This window comes from Gossypium hirsutum, chromosome D11 (assembly GCF_007990345.1).
Source record: "Gossypium hirsutum isolate 1008001.06 chromosome D11, Gossypium_hirsutum_v2.1, whole genome shotgun sequence".
NCBI lineage: Eukaryota > Viridiplantae > Streptophyta > Magnoliopsida > Malvales > Malvaceae > Gossypium > Gossypium hirsutum.
In genome coordinates, this window is record NC_053447.1 from 3,096,022 (window position 1) to 3,118,876 (window position 22,855).

Here is a 22,855-nt window from a genome sequence, read left to right on the forward strand (position 1 = left end):
TATCAATGTTTAGCGATAATAATTTTCTAAAGATGGATAAATTTCTATCTCAGACATAATTATTCTTTTTCCTAAAATGATAAATATATAATCCAAACGATATTAAATTCTCGCGATATATTGTCGGCGTATCAACAAGCCCAAATCTGACGGCGACAGATGAACTTTCGATTCCCAAGACGGCATCGCGTGTGCTTTAACCACCGCATGATCTCCGCCACGTAGCGGAAAGCTGGGCCCGGTCCGACATTAAACAAGCTGTCTGGCATTTATTGGTTGAAATTGGCTTAAACCATTGGACTGTGCTCAACATCTAACCCTAGTCAACAAATCCTTTTAGATTCAGAATGGCTAAAATACAAAATGAATCCCTTGAACCTTCTTTCTTTCTTTAAATAAATACGTATATTTTTATTATATTCAAATAAATTCTAAAATTTTAATATGTACAATTATTATGGTTTCAGTAGTATATATTTTGGTTATTAGTCTCTTAGTCCATTGCAATGATTGATTTTGTTCTTAGTTGTTCAGTTTAATAATGATTTATTCTGATTGAAATTTGTTTTTTTTTATAGTTGTAAGTTTTAATTTTAAAAATTAGAATTTAAAATGAATCAATATCTTAATTAAATAAAATCAAGAAGGACTTATTTGAATAAAACACAAGTGTAGAGGTTTATTTAAACAAAAAATTAATTTAAGGACTTTATAAAAATTTAACCATTCGTAAACTATGGTTAAAAAAGTGCGCCCAGCGGTGTACGGCTCGCATCCCTCCAATGATCTCACCAACAACGTTAATGCATACGCCGGATTTATATTCAAAGTTCTAAACTCTAATTGCTTCATTCTCTCTAATTTCTTGATCGGTTTATACTTGAACGCCGGTACGGCGGTAAAAACGGCCGTTACACGGCAAATTTTCACCGGGAAATGTTTTGATCGCCGCGGAGTAGGAAGTTTTTTTTTGTTTGTTTTTTAAATTGAAATTGGTTAAGTTAATGAGTTCGATTTGAGAATAAGAGGCGAAAAATTGGATTTCTTTGGGGGGGGTTGTTTTTGGAAGTTATCGGAATTTGAAGATTCTGTTAGGTTAGTTTTTTGTTTGCAACATAAAAAAGAAAAAGAAGTTGTTGTTGTCGGTGCAAATCAACCTGCATTGATGGAATTTGGAAGGAGAGAAGCGGTGTCGTATTGAGGGGGTATATGAGGAGAGTGGAGATTGAGGTTGTTGCTGGAAATGTGCAGTGTTGAAGGGATAGGGAAAAAGGGAGGTATGAGAATCGGGGTAATAAAAGGGGGCGGAGGCGGAGCAAGCGGAGGAGAGAGAGTGGAGAAGTGGAAAAAGAGTTCGAGAATGAAGGTTTGGATCATACGCGCCACCACATCGGTGTTGCTGTGGACTTGTATCGTACAGTTAACGACCTTGGGAGAGACATGGGGACCTCGCGTCCTTAAGGGTTGCCCTTCCTGTTTCTCTCACCAGGATTCTTCCGTTTCCGCCATTGAAGACAAAGTTCCCTCGGTTCCCGCCCGTGTAATTCCTCCCAAAAGTAATTTCTTCTCCCCCTCTCTTTTTACAAAATATTTAAATTTCTGTTAATTTTGAACGTTGTTTTTGTTATTATCCAAATTTTTTTGGTTTAAATTAGGGAAGAATTTAAGCTAATCTCTACCGGAAATAAGGAAAGCATTTTGAGAAGATAAAAGCAAAAGAAATCGACGGATTTTCCATCCCATTGTTTGACGAATTTGCAAATTCCTGAACTGAATTCATTTTGATATGGTGATACGGTTTGAATTAGCATCAAATTTGATGTTACCTAATGTTTACATAATATATCTTAATTTTCTCCATTTATATCGTCTTCTTTTTGTTTTGGATAAGGCTGGTTGAAATTGGATATCGGCTTTCAGTTGATTTTTCATATGGGGATTTACATTTATGCAACTTTACTTTCATTCTTATCTGTCATTTAAGCTTTAGGGATCTTTGGTACTTGATGTATTATATTTGGGTTAAGGAATTTAATTCCTGAAACGATATAATGTTTTCGTTTGTTGGCTACAGGAGTGTATAAGAACAATGGTTATTTGATGGTTTCATGTAATGGAGGTCTCAATCAAATGCGAGCGGCAGTGAGTGCTCTAGCAACAACACTAAATTTATGATTTTCCTCTTATTTCTTTCTAGTTTATGTAAGTTCATCAGTTGTTTTTGGGGTGTAACGCTATGTGAATATTGACGCCGTGGTCTTTTGATTTTTGGGGTTTTCTCGACAGATTTGTGACATGGTTACCATTGCAAGATATTTGAATGTCACGCTTATAGTCCCGGAGCTGGATAAAACATCCTTCTGGGCCGATCCCAGGTATGTTAGCTTAGCGTTGTTCATATCATTCAAGCTATTGGATTTATAGCTTTCAGAAGGATGGTCTAAAATATATTTCTGGTATATTTTGAACTGGGGTTATTGTTCTTACGAAGTTCTAAATATTTTTTAATTGATATGCCAGTGAATTTCAAGATATATTTGATGTGAATCATTTCATTACATCACTGAGGGATGAGGTTCGAATATTGAAGGAGTTGCCTCCTAGGCTTAAGAGGAGAGTGGAAATGGGGTTTGTGTATTCAATGCCACCAATTAGCTGGTCAGATATATCCTACTATCATAATCAGGTCAATTCTTTGTCATTTCCGAGTTAGTTATGCAGCTAGAGCTTTGTAGACCACTATAATGTAGCCTGGCTCTTTCTACCCTTCTGGTTTTTTTACTTCCTAACAAAAACTCTTCTTAAAGTGGTATGCATTCTCATCTGTCTATGCAGATTCTTCCTCTGATACAGAAGTATAAAGTTATACATTTGAATAGAACTGACGCTCGACTTGCCAACAACGGGCAGTCTTTAGATGTTCAGAAGCTGCGATGTCGTGTAAATTTTAATGCTTTAAGATTCACTCCTCAGATAGAAGAGTTGGGTAAACGAGTTATTAAGCTTCTGAGGCAAAATGGTCCTTTCATAGTACTTCACCTTAGATATGAAATGGACATGTTAGCATTTTCTGGCTGTATGCAAGGTTGCAACAATGACGAGGTGGAGGAGTTAACAAGAATGAGGTGAGCTGAACATGCATCCTCTACAATTACTGCCTTGGAGGCCTAAATTCCAACTTTAATCTCACTCTCCTTATACAACCATTTTGGCAGATACGCTTATCCATGGTGGAAAGAAAAAATAATAAATTCTGACTTGAAAAGGAAAGATGGTTTGTGCCCCTTGACGCCTGAGGAAACTGCCCTTATTTTGAGGGCACTGGACATTGATAAAAATTACCAAATCTATATCGCAGCTGGTGAAATATATGGTGGAGATAAGAGAATGGCCAGTCTTGCTGCTGCTTATCCAAAATTGGTAAGTACGTAGAAAATCGGCAAACTCGATAAAATAATGGTTAGCTTAGGCTTTTTGTTTTTAATTGTCATGTTTTTTAAAGTGGTCTTTTGTTTGTTACAGGTTAGAAAGGAGACTCTATTGGGGCCATCTGACCTTGGGTTTTTCCAAAATCATTCATCCCAGATGGCAGCATTAGATTATCTTGTTTCATTGGAGAGTGATATTTTTATTCCTACTTATGATGGGAACATGGCTAAAGTTGTTCAAGGCCATCGCAGGTACGGTTTTGCTCTTAATATGTTCAGAAATCTATTCATGTAATGATCCATTGGTCCTTTTTTCTTCGAATGAGATGAGTAATTTTAGGAATTTGACTTCAACCGCATTTGACTATCCCCATTTTTGTATCTATCATTAGAGGGGACAATATTTTGTTGATCTGTATCTCGAAATTAGAGCCAAACTTTTCTTTGATGGTTTTATGATGATAATTGATTTAGTAATAAATGTAATGATTTATTGGTGAATGCTCCTCCAGGTATCTGGGGTTCAAGCAGACAATTTTGTTGGACAGAAGGCTATTAGTCGATTTAATAGACCAGTACAATAATGGATCTCTAAGTTGGATCCAGTTCTCAGACGCTGTGAAGGAAACTCATGAAAGGCGCAGGGGGCAACCGAGTAAAAGGTTGGTGATTCCTGACAGGCCAAAAGAAGAGGATTACTTCTATGCCAACCCAGAAGAATGCTTTCAACAACCGGATGGTCAACTAAGTAGCACGTGATCGTTGTCACCAGGATTTGTTATGTACGTATGTTGAAGGGTGTTTTGTTTTTCTAGTGGTAGGCATCATCATACCTGAAACACAAAAGGTAAATGACACGAATGAAGAGGGTTTTACATTGAAGGAGGCGAATCGGGGACAGGCAGTAGAGCTCAAAGAAACCCCGAGAGGACAGATTTTTAGCATGTGAAAAAAATCCGAAGGGTGTATAGAAGAAGAGCTGTGGAATGCCATTAATAGGATAATATATCAGATGAAAAGGTATTTGCGAAGTATAGATTTGGATTCATGGAAGGTTAGTCTCTCACCCTCCATTTTTCTTTAATTCCTCCCCCCCCCTCTTTTTATTTTAGTTCTTGTTAGCTTTATATATATATATATATCACATTCTAGAATTTATCATTGTCATACATACACTACATGGACGATTGTATTTCTTTGTAGTATGGTCCCTCCCCATCAAATGCAAGGAATGATTGAAAGCATTGAATATAGAATTTACTGCACTTTTGGATAAAATGGTCTTTTTTCTCTTTTTGTTTTCCGAATTGAATTCTAATGGGATTAAATCCAAAAGTAGAGATTAGAAATAAAAGTAGGGATTAAATTAAAATGTATGAATAATGCAAGGGCTTAGAACATATTTTAACCTAATTATTATAGCATAATAGGTTTAGTTAAGTTGGAAGAGCAAATCATAATTTGCTTGTACACCAAAGCAAAACAAAGCGTGGTCAGGAAAACTTGTTTTGTTCCCAAATCCACCTTTTATGATAATGAAAAGTAACTACCAACTAAATTAAATTATACAAAACACAATCTTTTTTTGTATCAAAGGGCGGCTTCGCCTAATGATGATTGTGATGTTTTCTAATATTGACTTGCTTTCTCACCTAATTTCCCCAATTAACTTATTTAAAAAATTCAGAGTATTTTTTTAGTTTAAATTATTTTTATTATATTCAATGTTGTATTTATAAAAAAAAAATTTAGCTTTCTTGTCCACTTATTGAACTATTCAGATTGAAGGTTGATTTAATTATAAAAAGTTTAAATACAAAACATGAATAAGTTTATGATAGAAATATTTATTTAATTTAACGATATATTTATTCAATTTATTTACATAGAAAAAGTGGACAAATTTTTTTATCAATTTAATACAAAATTTTTATTCAATCAATTCTTCTAGAATAAATTTTTGGTCCATCTACAATAACTTTTAGATCATACATGAAATCGAACAAACTTGTATAATAAAAAAAATTAATTTGATTCGTTTATTTTTCTAGCATAGCAAAATATTGATTAAAACTAAGTCAATAAAAGAGCCTAGCATTAATAAGGGATACTATAAAAATTGAATAAGGTAGCGGTCAAATTAAAATTAGTCGACATATTTTTTAAATATTAGTTGAATTGATATTATTCAATTATTGTAGTTGTAACATAATATTTTCTACTCTAATTAGGGGGTAGGAGGTATATGAATAAATTTTAATATATATATATATAAAAAATTCGACGCATTTGATGGGATTTTTACTATTCTTAAACAATAGTGGAATCCATGTTTGCATTTTCTTTTTTCTATTTAATTTTTGAAAAACTCAACACTGTACAGCACTTGCCTTTTGAGCAGAAATTGACCAATAAAAAAATTCAAAAAAAAAAAGAAGAAGAAACTAAACAAGAACAATATAATTGTACCAAGTTGGGGATGAATGGATTGATTTTATTATTTCTGGACGGATGATGAGAGGATTAATTAAGCTTGAGCTCATTTCTTACAAATTTTTTTTCATTAATGTGACCAATTATTATTTTATCTACTGCTAATGAGAAATATTTTTTAACAAATGAGAAGATAGTGTTATCACTTATTCTTTAGTTATATAAAAATTGAAAAGAAAAAAGATGAGGGTTCTAAATTTAATTTATTATTAAATTTATTTCATTGTCGGTACATAAAATTATTATCCGTCATGCTACGCCCCGTTGTTAAACATAAAATGTCAACACTTTGTGTCTTTATATTATACATTCATAATATGGACATCCAGAAACCTAAATCCATAGGTGAATGGTGGCGTTAATAGATTTTTGGTTTCTTATTCTGCAAAACTCGACTGAGCCTTCTTTTCCATCAACTGCTTAGGCGAATAAATCCCATAAAATTGATAGTGCGGTCCAATCTAAATACATCCTTAGACACCTTGGTATCTCAATTAATATAAACAATTATTTGAAAAAAGAGAGAAATACACCAGATAAAATTTGGGGACAAATACTGAAAATTGAGGTAAATGAATGTAGTAATTTGGTGTGTATGGAATAAGAGCGATGAATCTCACCAAAAAAGTAGATAAATAATATTAAAAGGAAAAGAAACTTCAGATGATGGAAGCCTTCAATGAAAAGCAGCAGCTTCTCAACATCCATATGGTGAAAATTACACAAAATTATATATAATATATATTAGTAATACATTTTGATGGGAATTCTCTTCATATTACCCCAACAAAACCAGAAAGCTTGCTTATGCTATTCGGCATTTGTTTTTGGCATCTGTATGATACGTTTTTAAATATGTCCTCCAAATTATGAGAAAAAAAAGGAGAAAACTTTAAGATATATTTGTATTGGAATCTGTACCCAGCAGTCGCCCGAGTGACTAACTAGGGTATGTGCATTACCGTTAAGGAAGGGCAAGGTACCCCCAAAAAATTAATTAATTTAATAATAAAATAAAGAATATTCTGGAATTATCAAGCTAGAATTCTCATGCTTTAAGCTTCTTTAAAGGTTGATCAGAATCCTCACCGCATCCAACTCTAGGGCGCGTCTTCCCTTGATGTGTAGAGGGAGCCGCCGTAGTATCCTAAACAGCAATGAAGAATTAAGTTTAATTGCTTATAGTTTTACAAGGTGAAAAATGAAATAAAATGGTAGTTAGCAATGGCAAGCAACCTTAAGTGTGGATGTGGGAGCCGTCGGCCGATTGCTAGATTGCTTTCCGAGCTCGATTTGTACCGAGATGCTGGCTTGCGATAAATCTAATCCCGAAGTTTGTAGCGCTTGTGTTAGTGTATTCAACAATCTGTCAAAACACATTTATCACTATAACAAATCGTGTTTTCGCTAAACAAGGACTATGAAAAGCTGCTAACACATTTCTGTTCTTCACAAAACTAAAAATCGAAAAGGTATAAACTTACCGTTGTGAATATAGGCTTGAGATGTTAATTTTTCCACCTTCAATTGTCAGCTCTTGTTCTTTTAGCTTCTCGCTAGGAAGAGCACCATTGGCAGTACAGGATCCAGTATGACACGGTACAGGTTGAGGCTGAGATGCATTATTTTCTGCATCAGATGGCAACCGAGGTGGAATTTGAGTTGCTGGAACAGTGTTCTGGGCAGTGTTGAAGAAGTTTGGTTGTAGTGACACAGGAAAGGGCATTGTTTTGTTCATCATTCCTGGAGTAAGGTCCATTGCTCTGAAGGTAGTAGCTCTGCTCTTATTAGGTTCGATAGGGTTCTCTGCACTTTCACGAATGGTTGGGGTGATGTTGATGTTTCCGTCATCCAACTTCGTAGGAAACACCACCGAAGGAGCGGAAACACCATTTATGGCTCGAGATTGATCAGCGTAATTTTCTGTAGGCCTTTGGTTGCTTCTCTGTTTCAGTTGAGGCCTATGATCAGTCAGTCATTGTACAAATACCAATACTCAAAAACTGTAATGCCAATATATACATACATCTGTGTGTGTGATGTTTGAAATTTTCATATCTAGAACATATGAAATTCTTAATTAATAAAGCCAAGTAAAGAATTTACCCATGGTATCAATTTTGATGGTACATGGCTCCATCCTTGGTATGTTCCTTCATATTTGTGTACTCTCTCCTGTAGAAATTGAATGTACTCGATAACCTATGAAAAGATTGAACAGCCACTGTTCAGAACTTAGAAAACTGTAGTTAGAAGTATAATAACTATTACTATTACAAGGAATCTATGTACCTCTAATAAGAATGAGGCAAATAATAACTATATCTATCACTGGATCTACGTACCTCCAATAAGAATGAGGCTTTATCTCTTTTTTGGTCACTGTTTGGAATGATATCTCTCAACATCTGAAATCTGCAAAATGGCAAGAGTTTAGTATATCAAGGTGATTTTGCATCCCAAAATTTCAGCTTTTCAGTTTCTAAACAGCATTTAATTTCTAAATTCACTTTAACAAAGACATTCGGACAATCATAGTTCATAACTATCCAACACAAATCCACATGAAATTTCCCTAACTAATATGTGAAGCAAATGAAGATATTTTCTAGAAGCAGAGCTTCCGTGCACGCTGCATTAAAAAAAAGTATACGTTAGCTTTACTTTTAGGACTTTCTCAAGAGGTCTCCATCACTGGTGCGAATTAATCAAAAGGGGCAATACTCTTCGCCATAAAAGCAAAAGGATTTTCTGGTGAGAACAAAGGGATACATTCAACATGAAAAATCAAGTGAAAAAAAAGACCTAACTGAACATATTTGTTCACGAAAAATGAATAAAACTCATTCAAATTGCTAAGAAATATTAAATGTGAAGCTGATTAGAGTTATGCTTGCCTGTTGTTAATTTTACTCCTCCTCCGCTGCTCAGTAGCAGAATGTTTTGACCTTGGGGTGTTGGCCTTCTGATCAGGTACACTCTTTCCATCCACTTTCACTCTCAATTCTCCTGTAAAAATAAGTAAAGTTATTAGGACAAATAAAATCTTCGTTCTTCAATAATTACAAAAACAACCTAAAAAATTACTGTCCGCATATCCAAATAACCTTTTAAAAAAACCAAAATGTATTATCTAAGTCCACTCTCGTTTACATTAATATCACAATGTAATCATCTAATTACTTGGATGCAAATGTTGAATACATGCATGTATTCTTTATTGAAATATTTAATATTTTTTAAAAGATTCTATATATCTGGAGGCTTCACATCTTATGTTCATGTCAAGATATACAATAGACACAAATACTTGAAAATAAAGAGTTGGAGCAATGTAACAATATAGCACAGCACATTACCTATATTATGGGTGGTAGTGGAACTCTCTTTCTTGAGAACAAAATCTTCATCTTCTTCAAAATCATCATCTTGTGAGCTACCTTTTGCTGATTTTATCATTTCCATGAAGCTTTGCCTTTTCTGCTTTGAGGATGGCCTGTTAAGAAGATCACAATGAAACCTTTGTTTTAATTTTGAACCCATAAATAAGAAAAATAAAGGCCATAAAAGAAACCAGAGCAAAAAGTGACTGACTGAGAGGAAGAGAGACAGCTGTAGCTCTTTGGATGATTGTTGGTTGACGACTGCGTTCCTTTTTCCAACGACGATGTGGCCCAGTGTCCCACCTTTCCCGCCGCATCTATCAGAAGTAGCCGCCAAAATTATATTAAGTAAACGAGCGTAACAGCTTTTTATGCCGAATTGAATGCACTTAAAAACTTTGTCTAATGGTGGCCACTACTAGAAAATTAAGATTTAAGGCTCAAATATCCACTCTCCTTCGGTTTTCATATATACCAAGAAAACAAGAAATCGACCTTCAAGCCTCTTCAGTTTAACCAATTATAATGACGATTTAATTATACTTTAATTTTTATTAAAATTGCCACTCATTTATGAAAACTTTTAACATTAGAATCAATTCCTACATTGGGGTTCCAATGGAGTGAAGTGTTATAACAAAGGATAAAAACATGCATTAAGATGATTTGAAAATGAAAAGAAAACGAAACCAAATATGAAACGTATAGTAATTTTGATTTGGCACATGCAAGAAATGAAAATGAATCGGTCATATAAAATTCATCAATAGCTAGAAACATACGAAAATTGACTATCAGGAAAGGGTAAATATATTAGCATGGGTTCTTTGCTGTTGCGTGACTTACGTCCTAACTCACTCTATTCTTACCTAATCATCTTCAGACTCGATGTACATGATGGTCATTCTAGTTTCAAATCCAAGCATAAATTCTTTAATATTTTGGAACATCTGGCTAGCTTTTATGGTACCAGCCTGAAATTTATAGCAATGACTATGCATGCGCATGCAAATTTAAATTATTGTTTTTGATTAATACAAGAAAGAGTTAGATCTTAAGGGATGTTATTCATGCATGACTAAATGAAAAGGATATTTTTATTTGATACTGACTCGAATTCAGGTAATGACTAATCAATGATAATACAAGTAGGAACTAGATCCTAACTCATGCATGACAATATCAAAAAGAATTACTACTAGTAGAAAAGTATTGCATATATGAAGTAAGAAATTTTTTACCTCTTACAAAGGGTGTTTCTCCGGCATTCTCCTTCCCTGTCTTTCCCTTCTTTCCCGCAGTTTCTTCCCACAGAGTGAAACCACTTCCGGTATAAGAACTGCAGTTGGAATTCTCATCATTTCTCTCTGTACTACTTCCTTCAGCAACAGTAAATACGGCCCCCTCAGACTTTGGAACCCTAGGATTAAAATAGGAAACGTGGCTTATACTGTATGTTCCAATCCCGCCAGGAAGAATATGTTCCACAGACGGCGGTGTTGGCATTTCAACAGTCGCTACCTCTACTGATATTTCCTTCTTGGCACTTGGATTCCCTTGTTGTTCTAGTTGTAAGAAATCACGAGTCTTGAGGTACCCACCTGCATATTTAGACACGATCAAACAAAGTAAATCCGGGTCTTTTGCCTTTGTTTTGTTTCTTTTTTTATGATTGTTCTAAATATTATAACATATAAACCATTTCAAAACAACCATAAGAGAAATAATCCGAAGATATATAAATTTAATCCATCTTTTTGTCATTCTAATCTAATATTTTATTAGTTCAGTTAACTTTTTATTGACTCCTTAATTGATTTTGACATACATATTCAATTTTTTTTCATCAATTATGAAGCCTTCATATATGCTGCTTTCCACAACTACTTAGATGAAGACATCTAGGGTTAGTGGTCAAACTACTACCGTTTTAGAAATTGAAATTTTGTATCACAATGTACCGATGAATACATGTCGATCTAGATCGAATTGATTGGCATGAACCAATATCGTTTCTGTTTCTTTAAAAGTCGTACACATTGGTCAATACAATATCGAATGGTTGGTGACCATATTTAAATTTTAAAAAGAAAATACATTAGAGGGGGGAAAACTAGGTTGAAATACAATCAAATCAGCAAAAGTATCATACTCCCAACATGTTATTATTATGTTTAGCAATTTTCTTGGATTAAAATAATTTAAAGGTTACTTGGCATGCAACAAATAATTACTATAATTATTAAACACTTAAGAATAGAAAATAAGAGGTTCTAATTACAGCTCAAAAACAGAATAATTAAAATTGTTGCCCCACTCCGTCTGCATCAGTTTCACGTGAAAGTCATTCTCATCAAAACTGTTTGGGTTGGTGTTGAATTATTATTCAGATCCGATTAATATATATAATAATTATATTTCTATTTATGGTATATCATCTTAATTAATTTCGTTAGACAATTATTATTTTTCATAACAATTTCTCCACTAATAAATTATTATAAATAAAATATTATTTTTTACACATAAAAAACCTTTATTTACTGGCCTGCGTTTTTATATATAAATATAAATATTTATTGATGTGTCTATCACGGGATGGAAGCAAGGGAAAGAAAGAAGAAATGGAAGAAAGCAGCGAGCGTGCAAGTATACAGGGAAAAGTTGGTGATGATGTGAATTATATGACTTGTCAAATCATCTTTCGGGGTTTTTTTTTATAATTTTATTGCTGTATTATCATATTTAATATAATCCATAATCATATAAAAATTAAAATAATCTTTTTTTCAATATTTTAAACTCAGATTACATTTGAGATTAATCCTTTTCCATTTCGAATCTTGTTGAAACCTATTGATAAATAATTGTATCTTTATTTAATTATTTTATATTATGTTCTTAGATGATATTGTAATCATCTATTTATATTTATATTTTTTATATTTTATAGAATTAACCTATTAAATCTTAAATTTAATTTTATAAAATGGGCCCATCAAAGGCTTTAATTGGCCCATAGTCTTCATTCTTAAAAACAATGCAGTCACGTGCACTACTCCAAATCATGATCCCTGATAAAACTCGAAAGATGGCCCCAAAAAAGACTTTAAACATAACTGTAAAGATATTCTATTTATTTATTTTTCTCTTTCAACTTCACGTAATTTAATGTTTTATTTTACTTAAAATTCATGATATACATACTTTATTATTAATATTACAAATAAAAAAACATTAATTCAATTGAAAAGATTAAAATTGCCATGTTAGATTTTACAGATGAAAACGGAGGACTTAAGAGGGAAATATTTTTTCTTTAAAATATATTAATATTGTTTTCTTATATTTAATAACATTTGTGTGCAAGTTTTTTCTTCTACCAAATTTTTAGTTATTATAATTTATTTATATAATAATAAAAGTATAACAAATGGAAAACTAAGCTACGAAAAAAAAGGGGGAGTGGAAAGGAGATAAAAACAAATAGTAGAGAATCTGTCTGTTTGTTTCAATCTCTTTTTTCGGGATCTTAAAAATTAAAATAAAGTAACGAATTACCTTGAGAAGGTGGCCTTGGATCTTGTTGGACACTTGAATGACTGTACAGTGACAGAAAGTCATGCGTTGGTTTTCTTCCTGTTTATCAAAACAAAATTAAAAAAAATCTAATCCATAAATTCTTTAAATTTTAACACAATTAATTAAGTAAAATATTTTCACACTAATCCATCTCTCTTTTTTTCTGAATTTCTTGTTGTAAAATGGAAGTAAATCATTTTGGAAAGAGGGAAAAAAAAACGACGTAGTAAAATATATTACCTTCAGCTCCGAAAGGCCGGGATTGAGGGAGCTCCATCTACGGCGACGAATTCCTTTTGTTTTTGGATCAGAAAATTTTATGTGATTTATGACGAGCGAAATTCGAAATTCTACGACAAATTCAAAGAATTCGAAGAGCTTGAACCGGAAATTTCGAAAAACAAACTGAAAAGTTCCTTCTCTTTGATTGCTTTTATCAGATCCGTTTCACGTACGCCTCCACCTGAGATCGGAGGCTCATTTTTCACTTCAGATTCCAGAAATTCTGAACCTTCAAAATAAATTCCTTCAATTTTTTTCTTTAGAAAAATTCGACAATTTCAGCCTCAGAAGATCTTTCCACTCGTTTTACTGACGGAATCAGAATTTTATTTCTTGTCACAGAATCTACCACCAAAAAATATCAAAAAATTTATTTAAAAAGAAAATCGTGCTTATACAAAATCCAGCTCCTCCAAAGCTTAAGAAATGGAATTATGCAAAATTCAAACAACAATTCAAGAACAAAACCTTTTTCCGAAAAAAAGAGTACATACCTTCTTTGATCTGAACTCAAACGATGTTAACGTGAAATTTCAACGAAGGAATGATTGAACCAACCGAAAATCTGAATTGTAAACACTCAAGGTAAACTCGTAAAGTAAAAACGTCTAAAATTGCAGCTACCAAGCGTCGCCTTCGAAATTCAACCATCAAAAGAAGAAAAAAATTATCTTACTTTCTAAAGAAGAAGTTGTTCGGCGAATGGCGAGAGAGGCTTTGAGCCGGAGAAAATGAATCTCTCTTCTTTTTTTTCCTCTCTTGTTTTGTTAAGCATCCGGCCGTCCGCTTGCTTCAAAGATCATTTTATACAATTTCTTTCCTTTTTTTTTTTTTGGTGTGTGTATCCTTTATTTAAAAAATAGAAAAATAAAGTTTTGTTAACGGCGTTGAAGTAACGACGTTGCGGCGGGCTTGACGACGTTTGTGCTAAGGTTGATGGCTTCGTTCGACTTTCTTTTTCAAAAAAAATTGTGTGTGGCATTTTATGGATCACGCAATGATGATTTAAATTTTAGTTTCTCTTTTTCCGTTTTCTTGAGGGAAAATTTTTAAAATATATTTATATTTCACTTAGGTACAGTGAAACTTAACCCATCTCACGAATTTAACGAAGTTATTATTTATATCGATTTTACAAATTTCGTATTTAAAATACAATATATCTTATCATTATAATTAACATTTAATAATTAATAATATTTATTTTAAATGAAATATTTTCGGTTTCTTATAAGATGTTAGATTTATGTAACAAAATCATGTGCATATATTTATATTATATTTAACTTGTTCCATTGTGAGAATATTTTCATTTTATGTATTTATATATACAATAGGATTTCAACTTAAAATATTAAAAAAATTTTAATTTTTAATTTTATCGTTTCAACTAAAAATTCATTTAATTTTCACATAAAATTTCAATTAATATATTTTTTTCGCCCAGTGTGGGGTATCGTGATCTAATGTACATATATTGCATATACTAAAAAAAATTAACATTATGTTTATGAAAATGAATTTTATACAAAAAGCTTAATGACAAATTTGATCATTAATGTTTGCATGTTTTGTCAAAATGACCATTATTGTATTTTTGATTTTTTTCATCAATCTTTGTTATTTTTTTCAACATGCTTTTTCTAATAGATTTAATGAAAGTATATTAACTTAGTAAAACAACTAGGATCATTTTAACAAAACATATGAATGATTGAAACCTTTTGAAAGAAAAGGAAGATTGAAACATTGAATTTATTCATTAAATCTATTAGAAAAAAGCATGTTGAAAAAAAATAAAGGTTGATGGCAAAAAAAAAGCTTAAAAATACAATTAGGATCATTTTAACAAAACATGCAAATATTAGTGGCCAAAATTATCATTAAGTCTATACAAAACTAAAACATATAAGAAAAGAAAATGTGCAACGGAGTTGCATGAAATAGTTTGAAACAAGTTTAGGTGTAACCAATATATATCAAAATAAAATGTTTTCAATATTCAAGAATGACACATTTAATCTCATACACAGGGTGAAGCCAGAAAATTTTGTTTAAGGGAATTAAAATTAAATTGTAATTTTTACGATGAAAAAAATATAATTTCACCATTTGAATTGTTTATATTTTTTTAAATCTTAAAAGATTAAATTAATTTTTATTATTTTTAAGAGGTCAAAATGTAATTTTATTTATATTAATTTTAAATTTTAAAAATCTTAAAAGACTTAAATAAAAAAATTTTTTATTTTAAAGGAGTCGAAACCCTTTCCAGCCTCTCCTAAATACGCATTCGGTACATCAAAAGTGCATATAATTATATATGGTTAATAAATCAAATAATTTCAAATTATAAAAAAATAAGAATATTTATTTACATATATTTAAAATCTTAACATCGGTGGTTCAGGAATTGACACACTTTTATCGTATTAGTATATTACCCTTGCGGCGTACATATTATATTAATAATTTTTTTTTAAAAGCCATATGCAAGGCACTTGTTGTTTAGGGAGTCGTTAGTACGTCTAATGGCTGTCTTGTCACTAATTGTGGTGTAAAACAGATTTAGGGCAGGTCGTCACCATTTTCATTTGTCGTCACCATTTTATTGGTTCTTTTTTTCTTTTCATTTTCAAAATGTATAATTTCAATTCATTACAGGACTGGTTTTGATGGATTACCACATATTGCTGAAGAGAAAGTTGGGCCAATTAAGTTAATCGAATGAACATCAATTAAAAAAAAAAAAGTCGAATCAACAATTTTCAATCTACACATTTTGTAATTTTTTTATATTCGTTTTATTATTTATATAATTAATTAATTTTATAATAATATAAATAAATTAAATAGTGACAAAAAAATAAAAGTGAAACTATAAAATAAATATACATGTACATGTGTAAGTAATCTCCTAATTTAATGACAAAAGTATTATATTGTAAGTACGATCATTTGAATTCGATTTCAAGCAACACTCTTCTCCACCTCAATTATCAACACCAACTGAATTAGAGAAAAAAATTAAATTGCTCAAAACGAAAAAATATAGGGACCAATTATATAATTTAACCTAAAATTTTTATTTAAAATTATAATTTAATGTACCACGTCAGCTTACTGTTACACTGTTAACGGCTCAATGACTAAAATATAATATTTCAAATATAACTAACTAAAATGTAACCCGAGACAAAGAAATATAACTATATTTATAGTTTATCCTTTATTTATTTTAAAAAGATCCATCACCTATTCTTAAAAAAATATTCGATATGTGTTTTTTAATAAAACAAATAATTTCTCACCTGTAAAGTGTATGATGATATATTTACTAGTTGATTATAATGGTTTAATTATTTATAATTTAAAGGTTAAATTTTGTTATTGGTTCCTGTACTTCGCAGAAGTTGTGGACTTAGTCCTTATACTTTTGTTTGATCAAATTTAGTCCCTATAAGTTTTGAAATGGTAAATTTTAGTCCTTTTACTTTTTAAATTTTGAAATTTTAAACCCGACCAAAACAGTAGCAGTCAAAATATTTTTCATTAAATTCAATTATTAGTCCTATACTATGCATACAATTGTAAATTTAATCAATTTTCTTCAATTGGATCATTTTAAGTCCCTATATTTTTTAAAATTTTAAATTACAATCTTAACACGAATTGCAATTGGTAATCATTAATTGGATTTTTTTTTTGAAAAAATTACTAGGTGGCTGCCATTAATGATGGAAAAGGAATCAAATGTGCATGAATGTCATTACACATACGATAATATATTTGTCACATTAGATTTTAAAAATAGCAGAACTTTACTTAATTAATTTAATGACTATTGCTTGGTGATGACTGAAATTTTAAAATTTTGAAAGTATAGGGATTAAAAATGACTAATAAAAATATAGGGATTATATCCACAATTTTTACTAAGTACAGGGACTAATAGCAGAGTTTAACCTTTAATTTACGTATAATTGGGTAAAAATAAGAGATAAGGTAAAGTGAGGTGAGTTTAACGGTTAATAATTAAATGGAGAGCAAAGCACGTGAGAAGGGTTATAATTAACGTGAAAAAGTGATGCGCGGTCATTTTCATGGTTGTCGTCACAGATGCTATAGGGTGGGCCACGTGAGTTGACCCCCTCCACTCACGTGCATTTTTTCTCCACCACATCCGCATTTCATTTCATGTGTTTATAAGGGGAAAAATATAAAATATTTGGATAATTTTGATCTCGATTTAAACGATTTAATTAATTAAATAATAAAATGACATTTTAACTGAGTTATATAAATAAGTTAATTTTTTAAAAATAAAAAAATTCATGTTATACACGCCCCTAATATGTTTACGAGTTAATCCGACACCAATTAAAAGTGTATTTAATAAGTAATTGAAAAATCTCAATACATTAAAAAAAATCAACAGTTAGAATTTAAATGTATTTGATTGTCTTAATAAATTTTCATCTAATTCAAAATTTCCTATAAAGAAGTGTTGAATAGAATAAGTAGATAGATAGCTACTTATCACCTAATGACCTAACGTTGACAAGATTATGTCAATTTATTTTTAAAAATATATTTAAAATAGTTTATCTAATTTGTTGTTAAATCGAAAATATTGAAATTATTATATGTAATTTTAATCGAAAATCATTAAAAATAATATAAAATGTAATGAGATTAAAATTATGAAATAAGTAATTTTCAATATCAATATTTATTATTATCAAACAACATAAATTTTTCTATACACAATGTTTATTAACCTAACAAATAGTTTTGCAATATAAACTTAACACTTATAAAATTCTATACCTAATTTTTCAATGAATTTTAAAAGTATTTTTCCTTTTTAAAATTTTTTACATTATACAATTGAATAAAATAACTTAAATCATTGTTTAGGAAAACAATCTCACATGAAAATTACTCTCTTAAAGAAAACACTACCAATCAAGGTAATCAAATACTACACTGATGGATGCACAATTTTTCTACTAGGATTGGCACATACCGAAATCGGTCTGTTTCAATGTATCATTTAGGATTTATCGATTTTTTAAAAATAAATTTAATATATAACTTATTAAATATATCAAATAAATTAGATTGAATAATTTCAAATATAAAAATATCAATTGACCATATAAAATATTCATCAATAAACTTCACAAATAAAATTTAACAAATCTAAAATAGATAGGGAAAAAGAATTCCACACGAAAAAAAATCGATAAATCCACAACATTATTTTAAAAAATCTACAATAAATCATCTCATACTAAGTATATAAAATGAAAGCTTAACAAAACTATACATCAAATATTGTGTTCGTGAAGCATTTAGAAAATTTGTCTTCTTTTTTTTAGTTTGTGTGTTATATAATTTTTTATTATTCATTAATTTTCTGCTTAAATTTTTAAAATTGCTCGTTTACTTTAATTAAAGTTTAAATTTTACTTTTAATTAATAAAAAGGATTAAATTTGGTTCAATAATAATTATATCTGCTTTTTAATTAACATATCGGTGCAACTGAAATTAGTTGAAACGAACTGATGTAATTAGTATAGATCGAAATTTACACCAATATAAAAAAAAAATAGTCGTTTCAATTTGTTACTAGAACAATGTGCCGATGCAATCAAAGCTGACTACATTACCGCTAATACTCTCATAAAATTTTAAAAACTATCATTAATTTGAATTAGAGAAAAATTTATATGTTTTGTTTTGGGTAGTGGGTGAATAAAAACTATGTAGGGACGAAGGTAGAATTTTCTATCAAGGGATCAAAAATTATTTTTTTTTCAAGGATCGAAAGCATGAATTTTGCATTAAAAAACATTAAATGGAATTATAAATCTTAAAAAAAAAAAAAGAGTGAGGCAATTAACCCATTTGAACCGAGGGTGCCAATTGACTTGATTGCCCGTGGAATATTATAAAAAATATATATATTTTTTTTCAATATATAATTTTTTTTTCACTAGAATAATGAGTGTGACACTTTCTAGAGTAATATACATATATATATTGAAGAAGGTATTGTGATTAATAAGAATTAAAATATAAAGACATGATACGTAGTACAAAACGATAAATAAAACGCTATAAATTGATGTACAAATGCGATTATCTATAAATAAGTGCAATATAATAGAAAAATAAACCGATGATAACAACAAAAATTGAGAGAATTTAGAAACAATCCAGAGATGCATTACATTGATCAAACTTTCGAAAACTGCATAACAAAATTCAGTCGACCAAAAAAACACTGACAAAAATCTCAAGAGACCCATTGCATCAATGAGACATAAAAAAGCCAAATTTCAAGAGATCTATCATCTTCATTATCATTTCGAAATCCAATTTCACGAACACCATCACAATACTTTATTATAACATGACATGAATATATAAAATTGTAAAAATTAATAAAACACAAGTTGTTTATCCGTCAAAATTTATATGAATACAATAAACCCAGCACTCTAAGCACACAATAAAATAACGCAAATTTCCATTTTCAGCAGAAAGAAAAAAGCTAATATAAATAAACTTATCATTGCCTACGAAGATAACAATAATTACAAGTAACTTTTATACAAACATATATATGTGTAAAGATAAATCGCATACATATACTATAGCTTATCCATTATCCCACCACTGGAATCTTGGTATTATATTATTCAAGGAAATTAAACCACGAAATAAAGGTCAGAAAAAAATATTGGAAAAATTAAAATTAATTTAGTAGATAAATCTTATAAAATATTAATTGCATGAGAATGGGGAGCAACAGCCTACTAAATAAAGGGGCATACAATAATACACCGCATAAATTAAACGACTTTTTTAAAAGAAGAAAGTAATTAAAAGACCCAAACACAAAGAGACAGCACATAAGGTTCATATACTTAACACTTTTGCTCCTTTTTTTTCATGCGTCGTTTTATTAATCATCCTTCATTTACTTAAATAAGGATTGAGAAAAAAAAAAAACCCCTAGATGTAACAATGGCGGAACATGGGTGTTGGTTGGTATCAATTTAAAAGTGCATTTTTTTTAGTTAAAAAGGAACGAAATTTAAAATCCAGATAAAAAATTAGATTAGTGAAAATTTCGAATATTTTTATTTAAATGGTTGAATTGATTAATTCGGACAATTATATTAAAAAATATCGAATGTGATAATCCAATCCAATACTTTTTCAGTAGATGCATGAACCAACCGATCAGCCAAACCTCGAATCCATAACTGTACCTTTTTTTTTCTTCTTTTCTTTTATCGTTGTAATGCTGTACTTTAATGTTGATGAAAGTAAATGGCAAGAGAATGTGAGTATAGGATTACTCATAAAAATTAAATGTCAAATATAGATTTGTCATTTATTACTTATCTGTTGTTTGTAGGTTTGTTTTAGTTAACTTTGTGCCGCCGGTTAATTACTATTTAATAGATTAATTATTGTCAAGTTTATTGATTATAGATTTTTTCTTTTCATAAATAAAAATATTAATGTTCAAATGAATAAATATTTGATTTTTTAATACTATTTATGAAATAAAATAACTTTATTCAGTATATATATACTTTTATATACCGTGGCGGAGTCAAGGGTAGCAAGTAGGGGTTTTAACGGTTAACCGAATTAAATTAATATTAATCGAATTACTCCAACTTTTTAATCATTTAACCGTTAACCGAACCAAATATTTTCAAAAACAAATAACCGAGTCGAATTTTATATGTTTATGGTTTTTTGTTAAAACAAGTATAATAAATATTTTAAAAAATAAATTGATAAGGTTCATTTGACCAAATTAATCGAATTACAATTACATATAATTTGTATTATTAATTATTAAGTTGAGTTAACTACCCGATTTCGAATTGAATTAACCGATTATTGAACTTTCAAAAAATCATTAACCGACCTCCGATCGAATTAGATCGATTCGGTCGGTTAATTCAATTTTAACTAAAATTTGAACACCCCTAATGGTAGCACCTCAACCCCCTTAAAATAAAGAAATTTTTATTTAGGTCTTTATAATTTATAAAATTTTAAATTAGTAATGATAAAATTATACATTGACCTTCAAAAATGATAAAAATTTGATTTAATCTTTTAAAAATTATAAATATATAAACTATTAAATGATAAAATTATATTTTTATTATTATAAAAAATATAATTTAATTTCGCCTCAAAAAAAATTACTGACTCCGCCACTATTTATATACATACTAAAATTTTAATACACATCAATAAACTATATATACATATTTGAGAAAACTAGAAATCAAAAATTAAATCGGAATCTAATTATGAAAAAAAAACAATCCGAATCAATTGACTTGAAGTCATCTTATTAAAGGACAAAAAGGAGTTATGGTAGAAGCAAAAGTAAGCGCGCAAACATCGCAACCGGACAGTACTTAGGTTGTCTTTATTTTTATTTTTATCTTGGCCACTTACTCTACTTAGTTGTCTTTTAATTACATATTTTAACGAAAAGGCTAATAATAACACACAGTTTTCCCTGTAACATGGACATTCCTTTGCTAGGAAATCCGTTTAGGGATCAGTTAACAATGTTTTTTTTTTCCCTCCACCTTTCTTTTTTTAATACATTTGTCTTTGGATAATTCATTTTACTTATGATTACTAATTAAAATAGTAAAACGGCTTTTTATTATTTAATTAATCAAGATTGGAGGTGCTTTTCTGTTTTTTATTTTTATTTTTTGAATTGTTTTCGAAAATAGACAGATGTCAGTTTTCCCGTGGAATCCGCATCGCATCACGTGATTAAAAATGTCTGCCTTGCCTACTACCACACCTTCCTCAGCCTCCCAAATCACGTGGCCAACTCACTCTTGCTATAATGTGGGGCCCAATCCCACGATATTACGCGATCCCGTTTTCTCTTTCTCTTTTTTTTTTCCCTTCCGGCCCAACGTATCTACTCGTTTTAGAAAAATGTTCGGTTTTCGTAATAAAATAAACAAGAGATGGGTTTCAATTATATCTCATAATATTGAAAAGGCGTACTATATAAATGGTGACGATAAAGAAGCAGGGGGAAAATCATGTTTTTTTTTTAATTTAAAAATATATATTATATGTATTTCCTGAATTTCAAATATATATATTTTATTTTCAAAAATTTTGTTACAATTTTTTTATTTGTACTTTTTTATTTTTTAAATTGTAATCTTTATAATTATTGAATTTTTAATATTTTTAAAATTAAAAATTTAATTAATTACTTATATGACATACATGTGGATGCTATATCAACATCAATCATCCACATCATCAATCTTTAACTTTTCTATCCAATTTTGGACAATTTGACAATAACCAAAAGTTGAAAGGCTAAATAAAAGCCAAAAAAAACTAAAATGATTTTTTTTTAGTTTGAAGGAAAATAAATATTATACCTATTACAATTTTCAAAAATTATAATTTAATTTAAAATTTCACAAGGTAACATGTAATTGAAAAAATATAATAAATATACAAATATATAAAAATAATAGAACACATTATAATTATTAATTAATTATGTTTAATACTCATGTATCAAATATTAACGCCAAATATTATAAAAATAATATGGTTGTGATAAAATATAAAAGTTAAGATTTGTAAT

The 22,855-nt window shown here is 29.8% G+C and overlaps 2 protein-coding genes across 6 annotated transcripts; one reads left to right on the forward strand and one right to left on the reverse strand.

Moving 5' to 3' along the window:
* The first annotated feature begins 767 nt into the window (after positions 1 to 767).
* LOC107912100 (rhamnogalacturonan I rhamnosyltransferase 1) lies at positions 768 to 4,672 on the forward strand. Its single transcript, XM_016840151.2, has 8 exons — positions 768 to 1,556; positions 2,075 to 2,142; positions 2,287 to 2,375; positions 2,521 to 2,686; positions 2,836 to 3,125; positions 3,216 to 3,420; positions 3,523 to 3,680; positions 3,941 to 4,672. The coding sequence occupies exons 1-8, from the start codon at positions 1,244 to 1,246 to the stop codon at positions 4,185 to 4,187; spliced, it is 1,536 nt and encodes a 511-aa protein (XP_016695640.1). The 5' UTR covers positions 768 to 1,243; the 3' UTR covers positions 4,188 to 4,672.
* Positions 4,673 to 6,537: 1,865 nt separating this feature from the next.
* LOC107912099 (transcription factor BIM1) lies at positions 6,538 to 14,002 on the reverse strand. 5 transcript variants are annotated; one of them, XM_016840150.2, is made up of 13 exons: positions 13,845 to 14,002; positions 13,663 to 13,733; positions 13,127 to 13,513; positions 12,866 to 12,943; positions 10,546 to 10,905; positions 9,516 to 9,621; positions 9,281 to 9,417; positions 8,819 to 8,930; positions 8,267 to 8,336; positions 8,028 to 8,123; positions 7,406 to 7,866; positions 7,158 to 7,287; positions 6,538 to 7,068 (listed from the first exon to the last, which is right to left on the reverse strand). In XM_016840150.2, exons 3-13 carry the CDS (start codon positions 13,161 to 13,163, stop codon positions 6,970 to 6,972), a joined length of 1,686 nt encoding a protein of 561 aa, XP_016695639.2. In that variant the 5' UTR covers positions 13,164 to 13,513; positions 13,663 to 13,733; positions 13,845 to 14,002; the 3' UTR covers positions 6,538 to 6,969. The 5 variants fall into 5 exon arrangements, with proteins under 5 accessions (XP_016695639.2, XP_040961464.1, XP_040961463.1 ...); XM_041105530.1 differs by having other exon boundaries at positions 13,127 to 13,349; positions 13,845 to 13,987; XM_041105529.1 differs by having other exon boundaries at positions 13,127 to 13,397; positions 13,845 to 13,987.
* Positions 14,003 to 22,855: the final 8,853 nt, after the last annotated feature.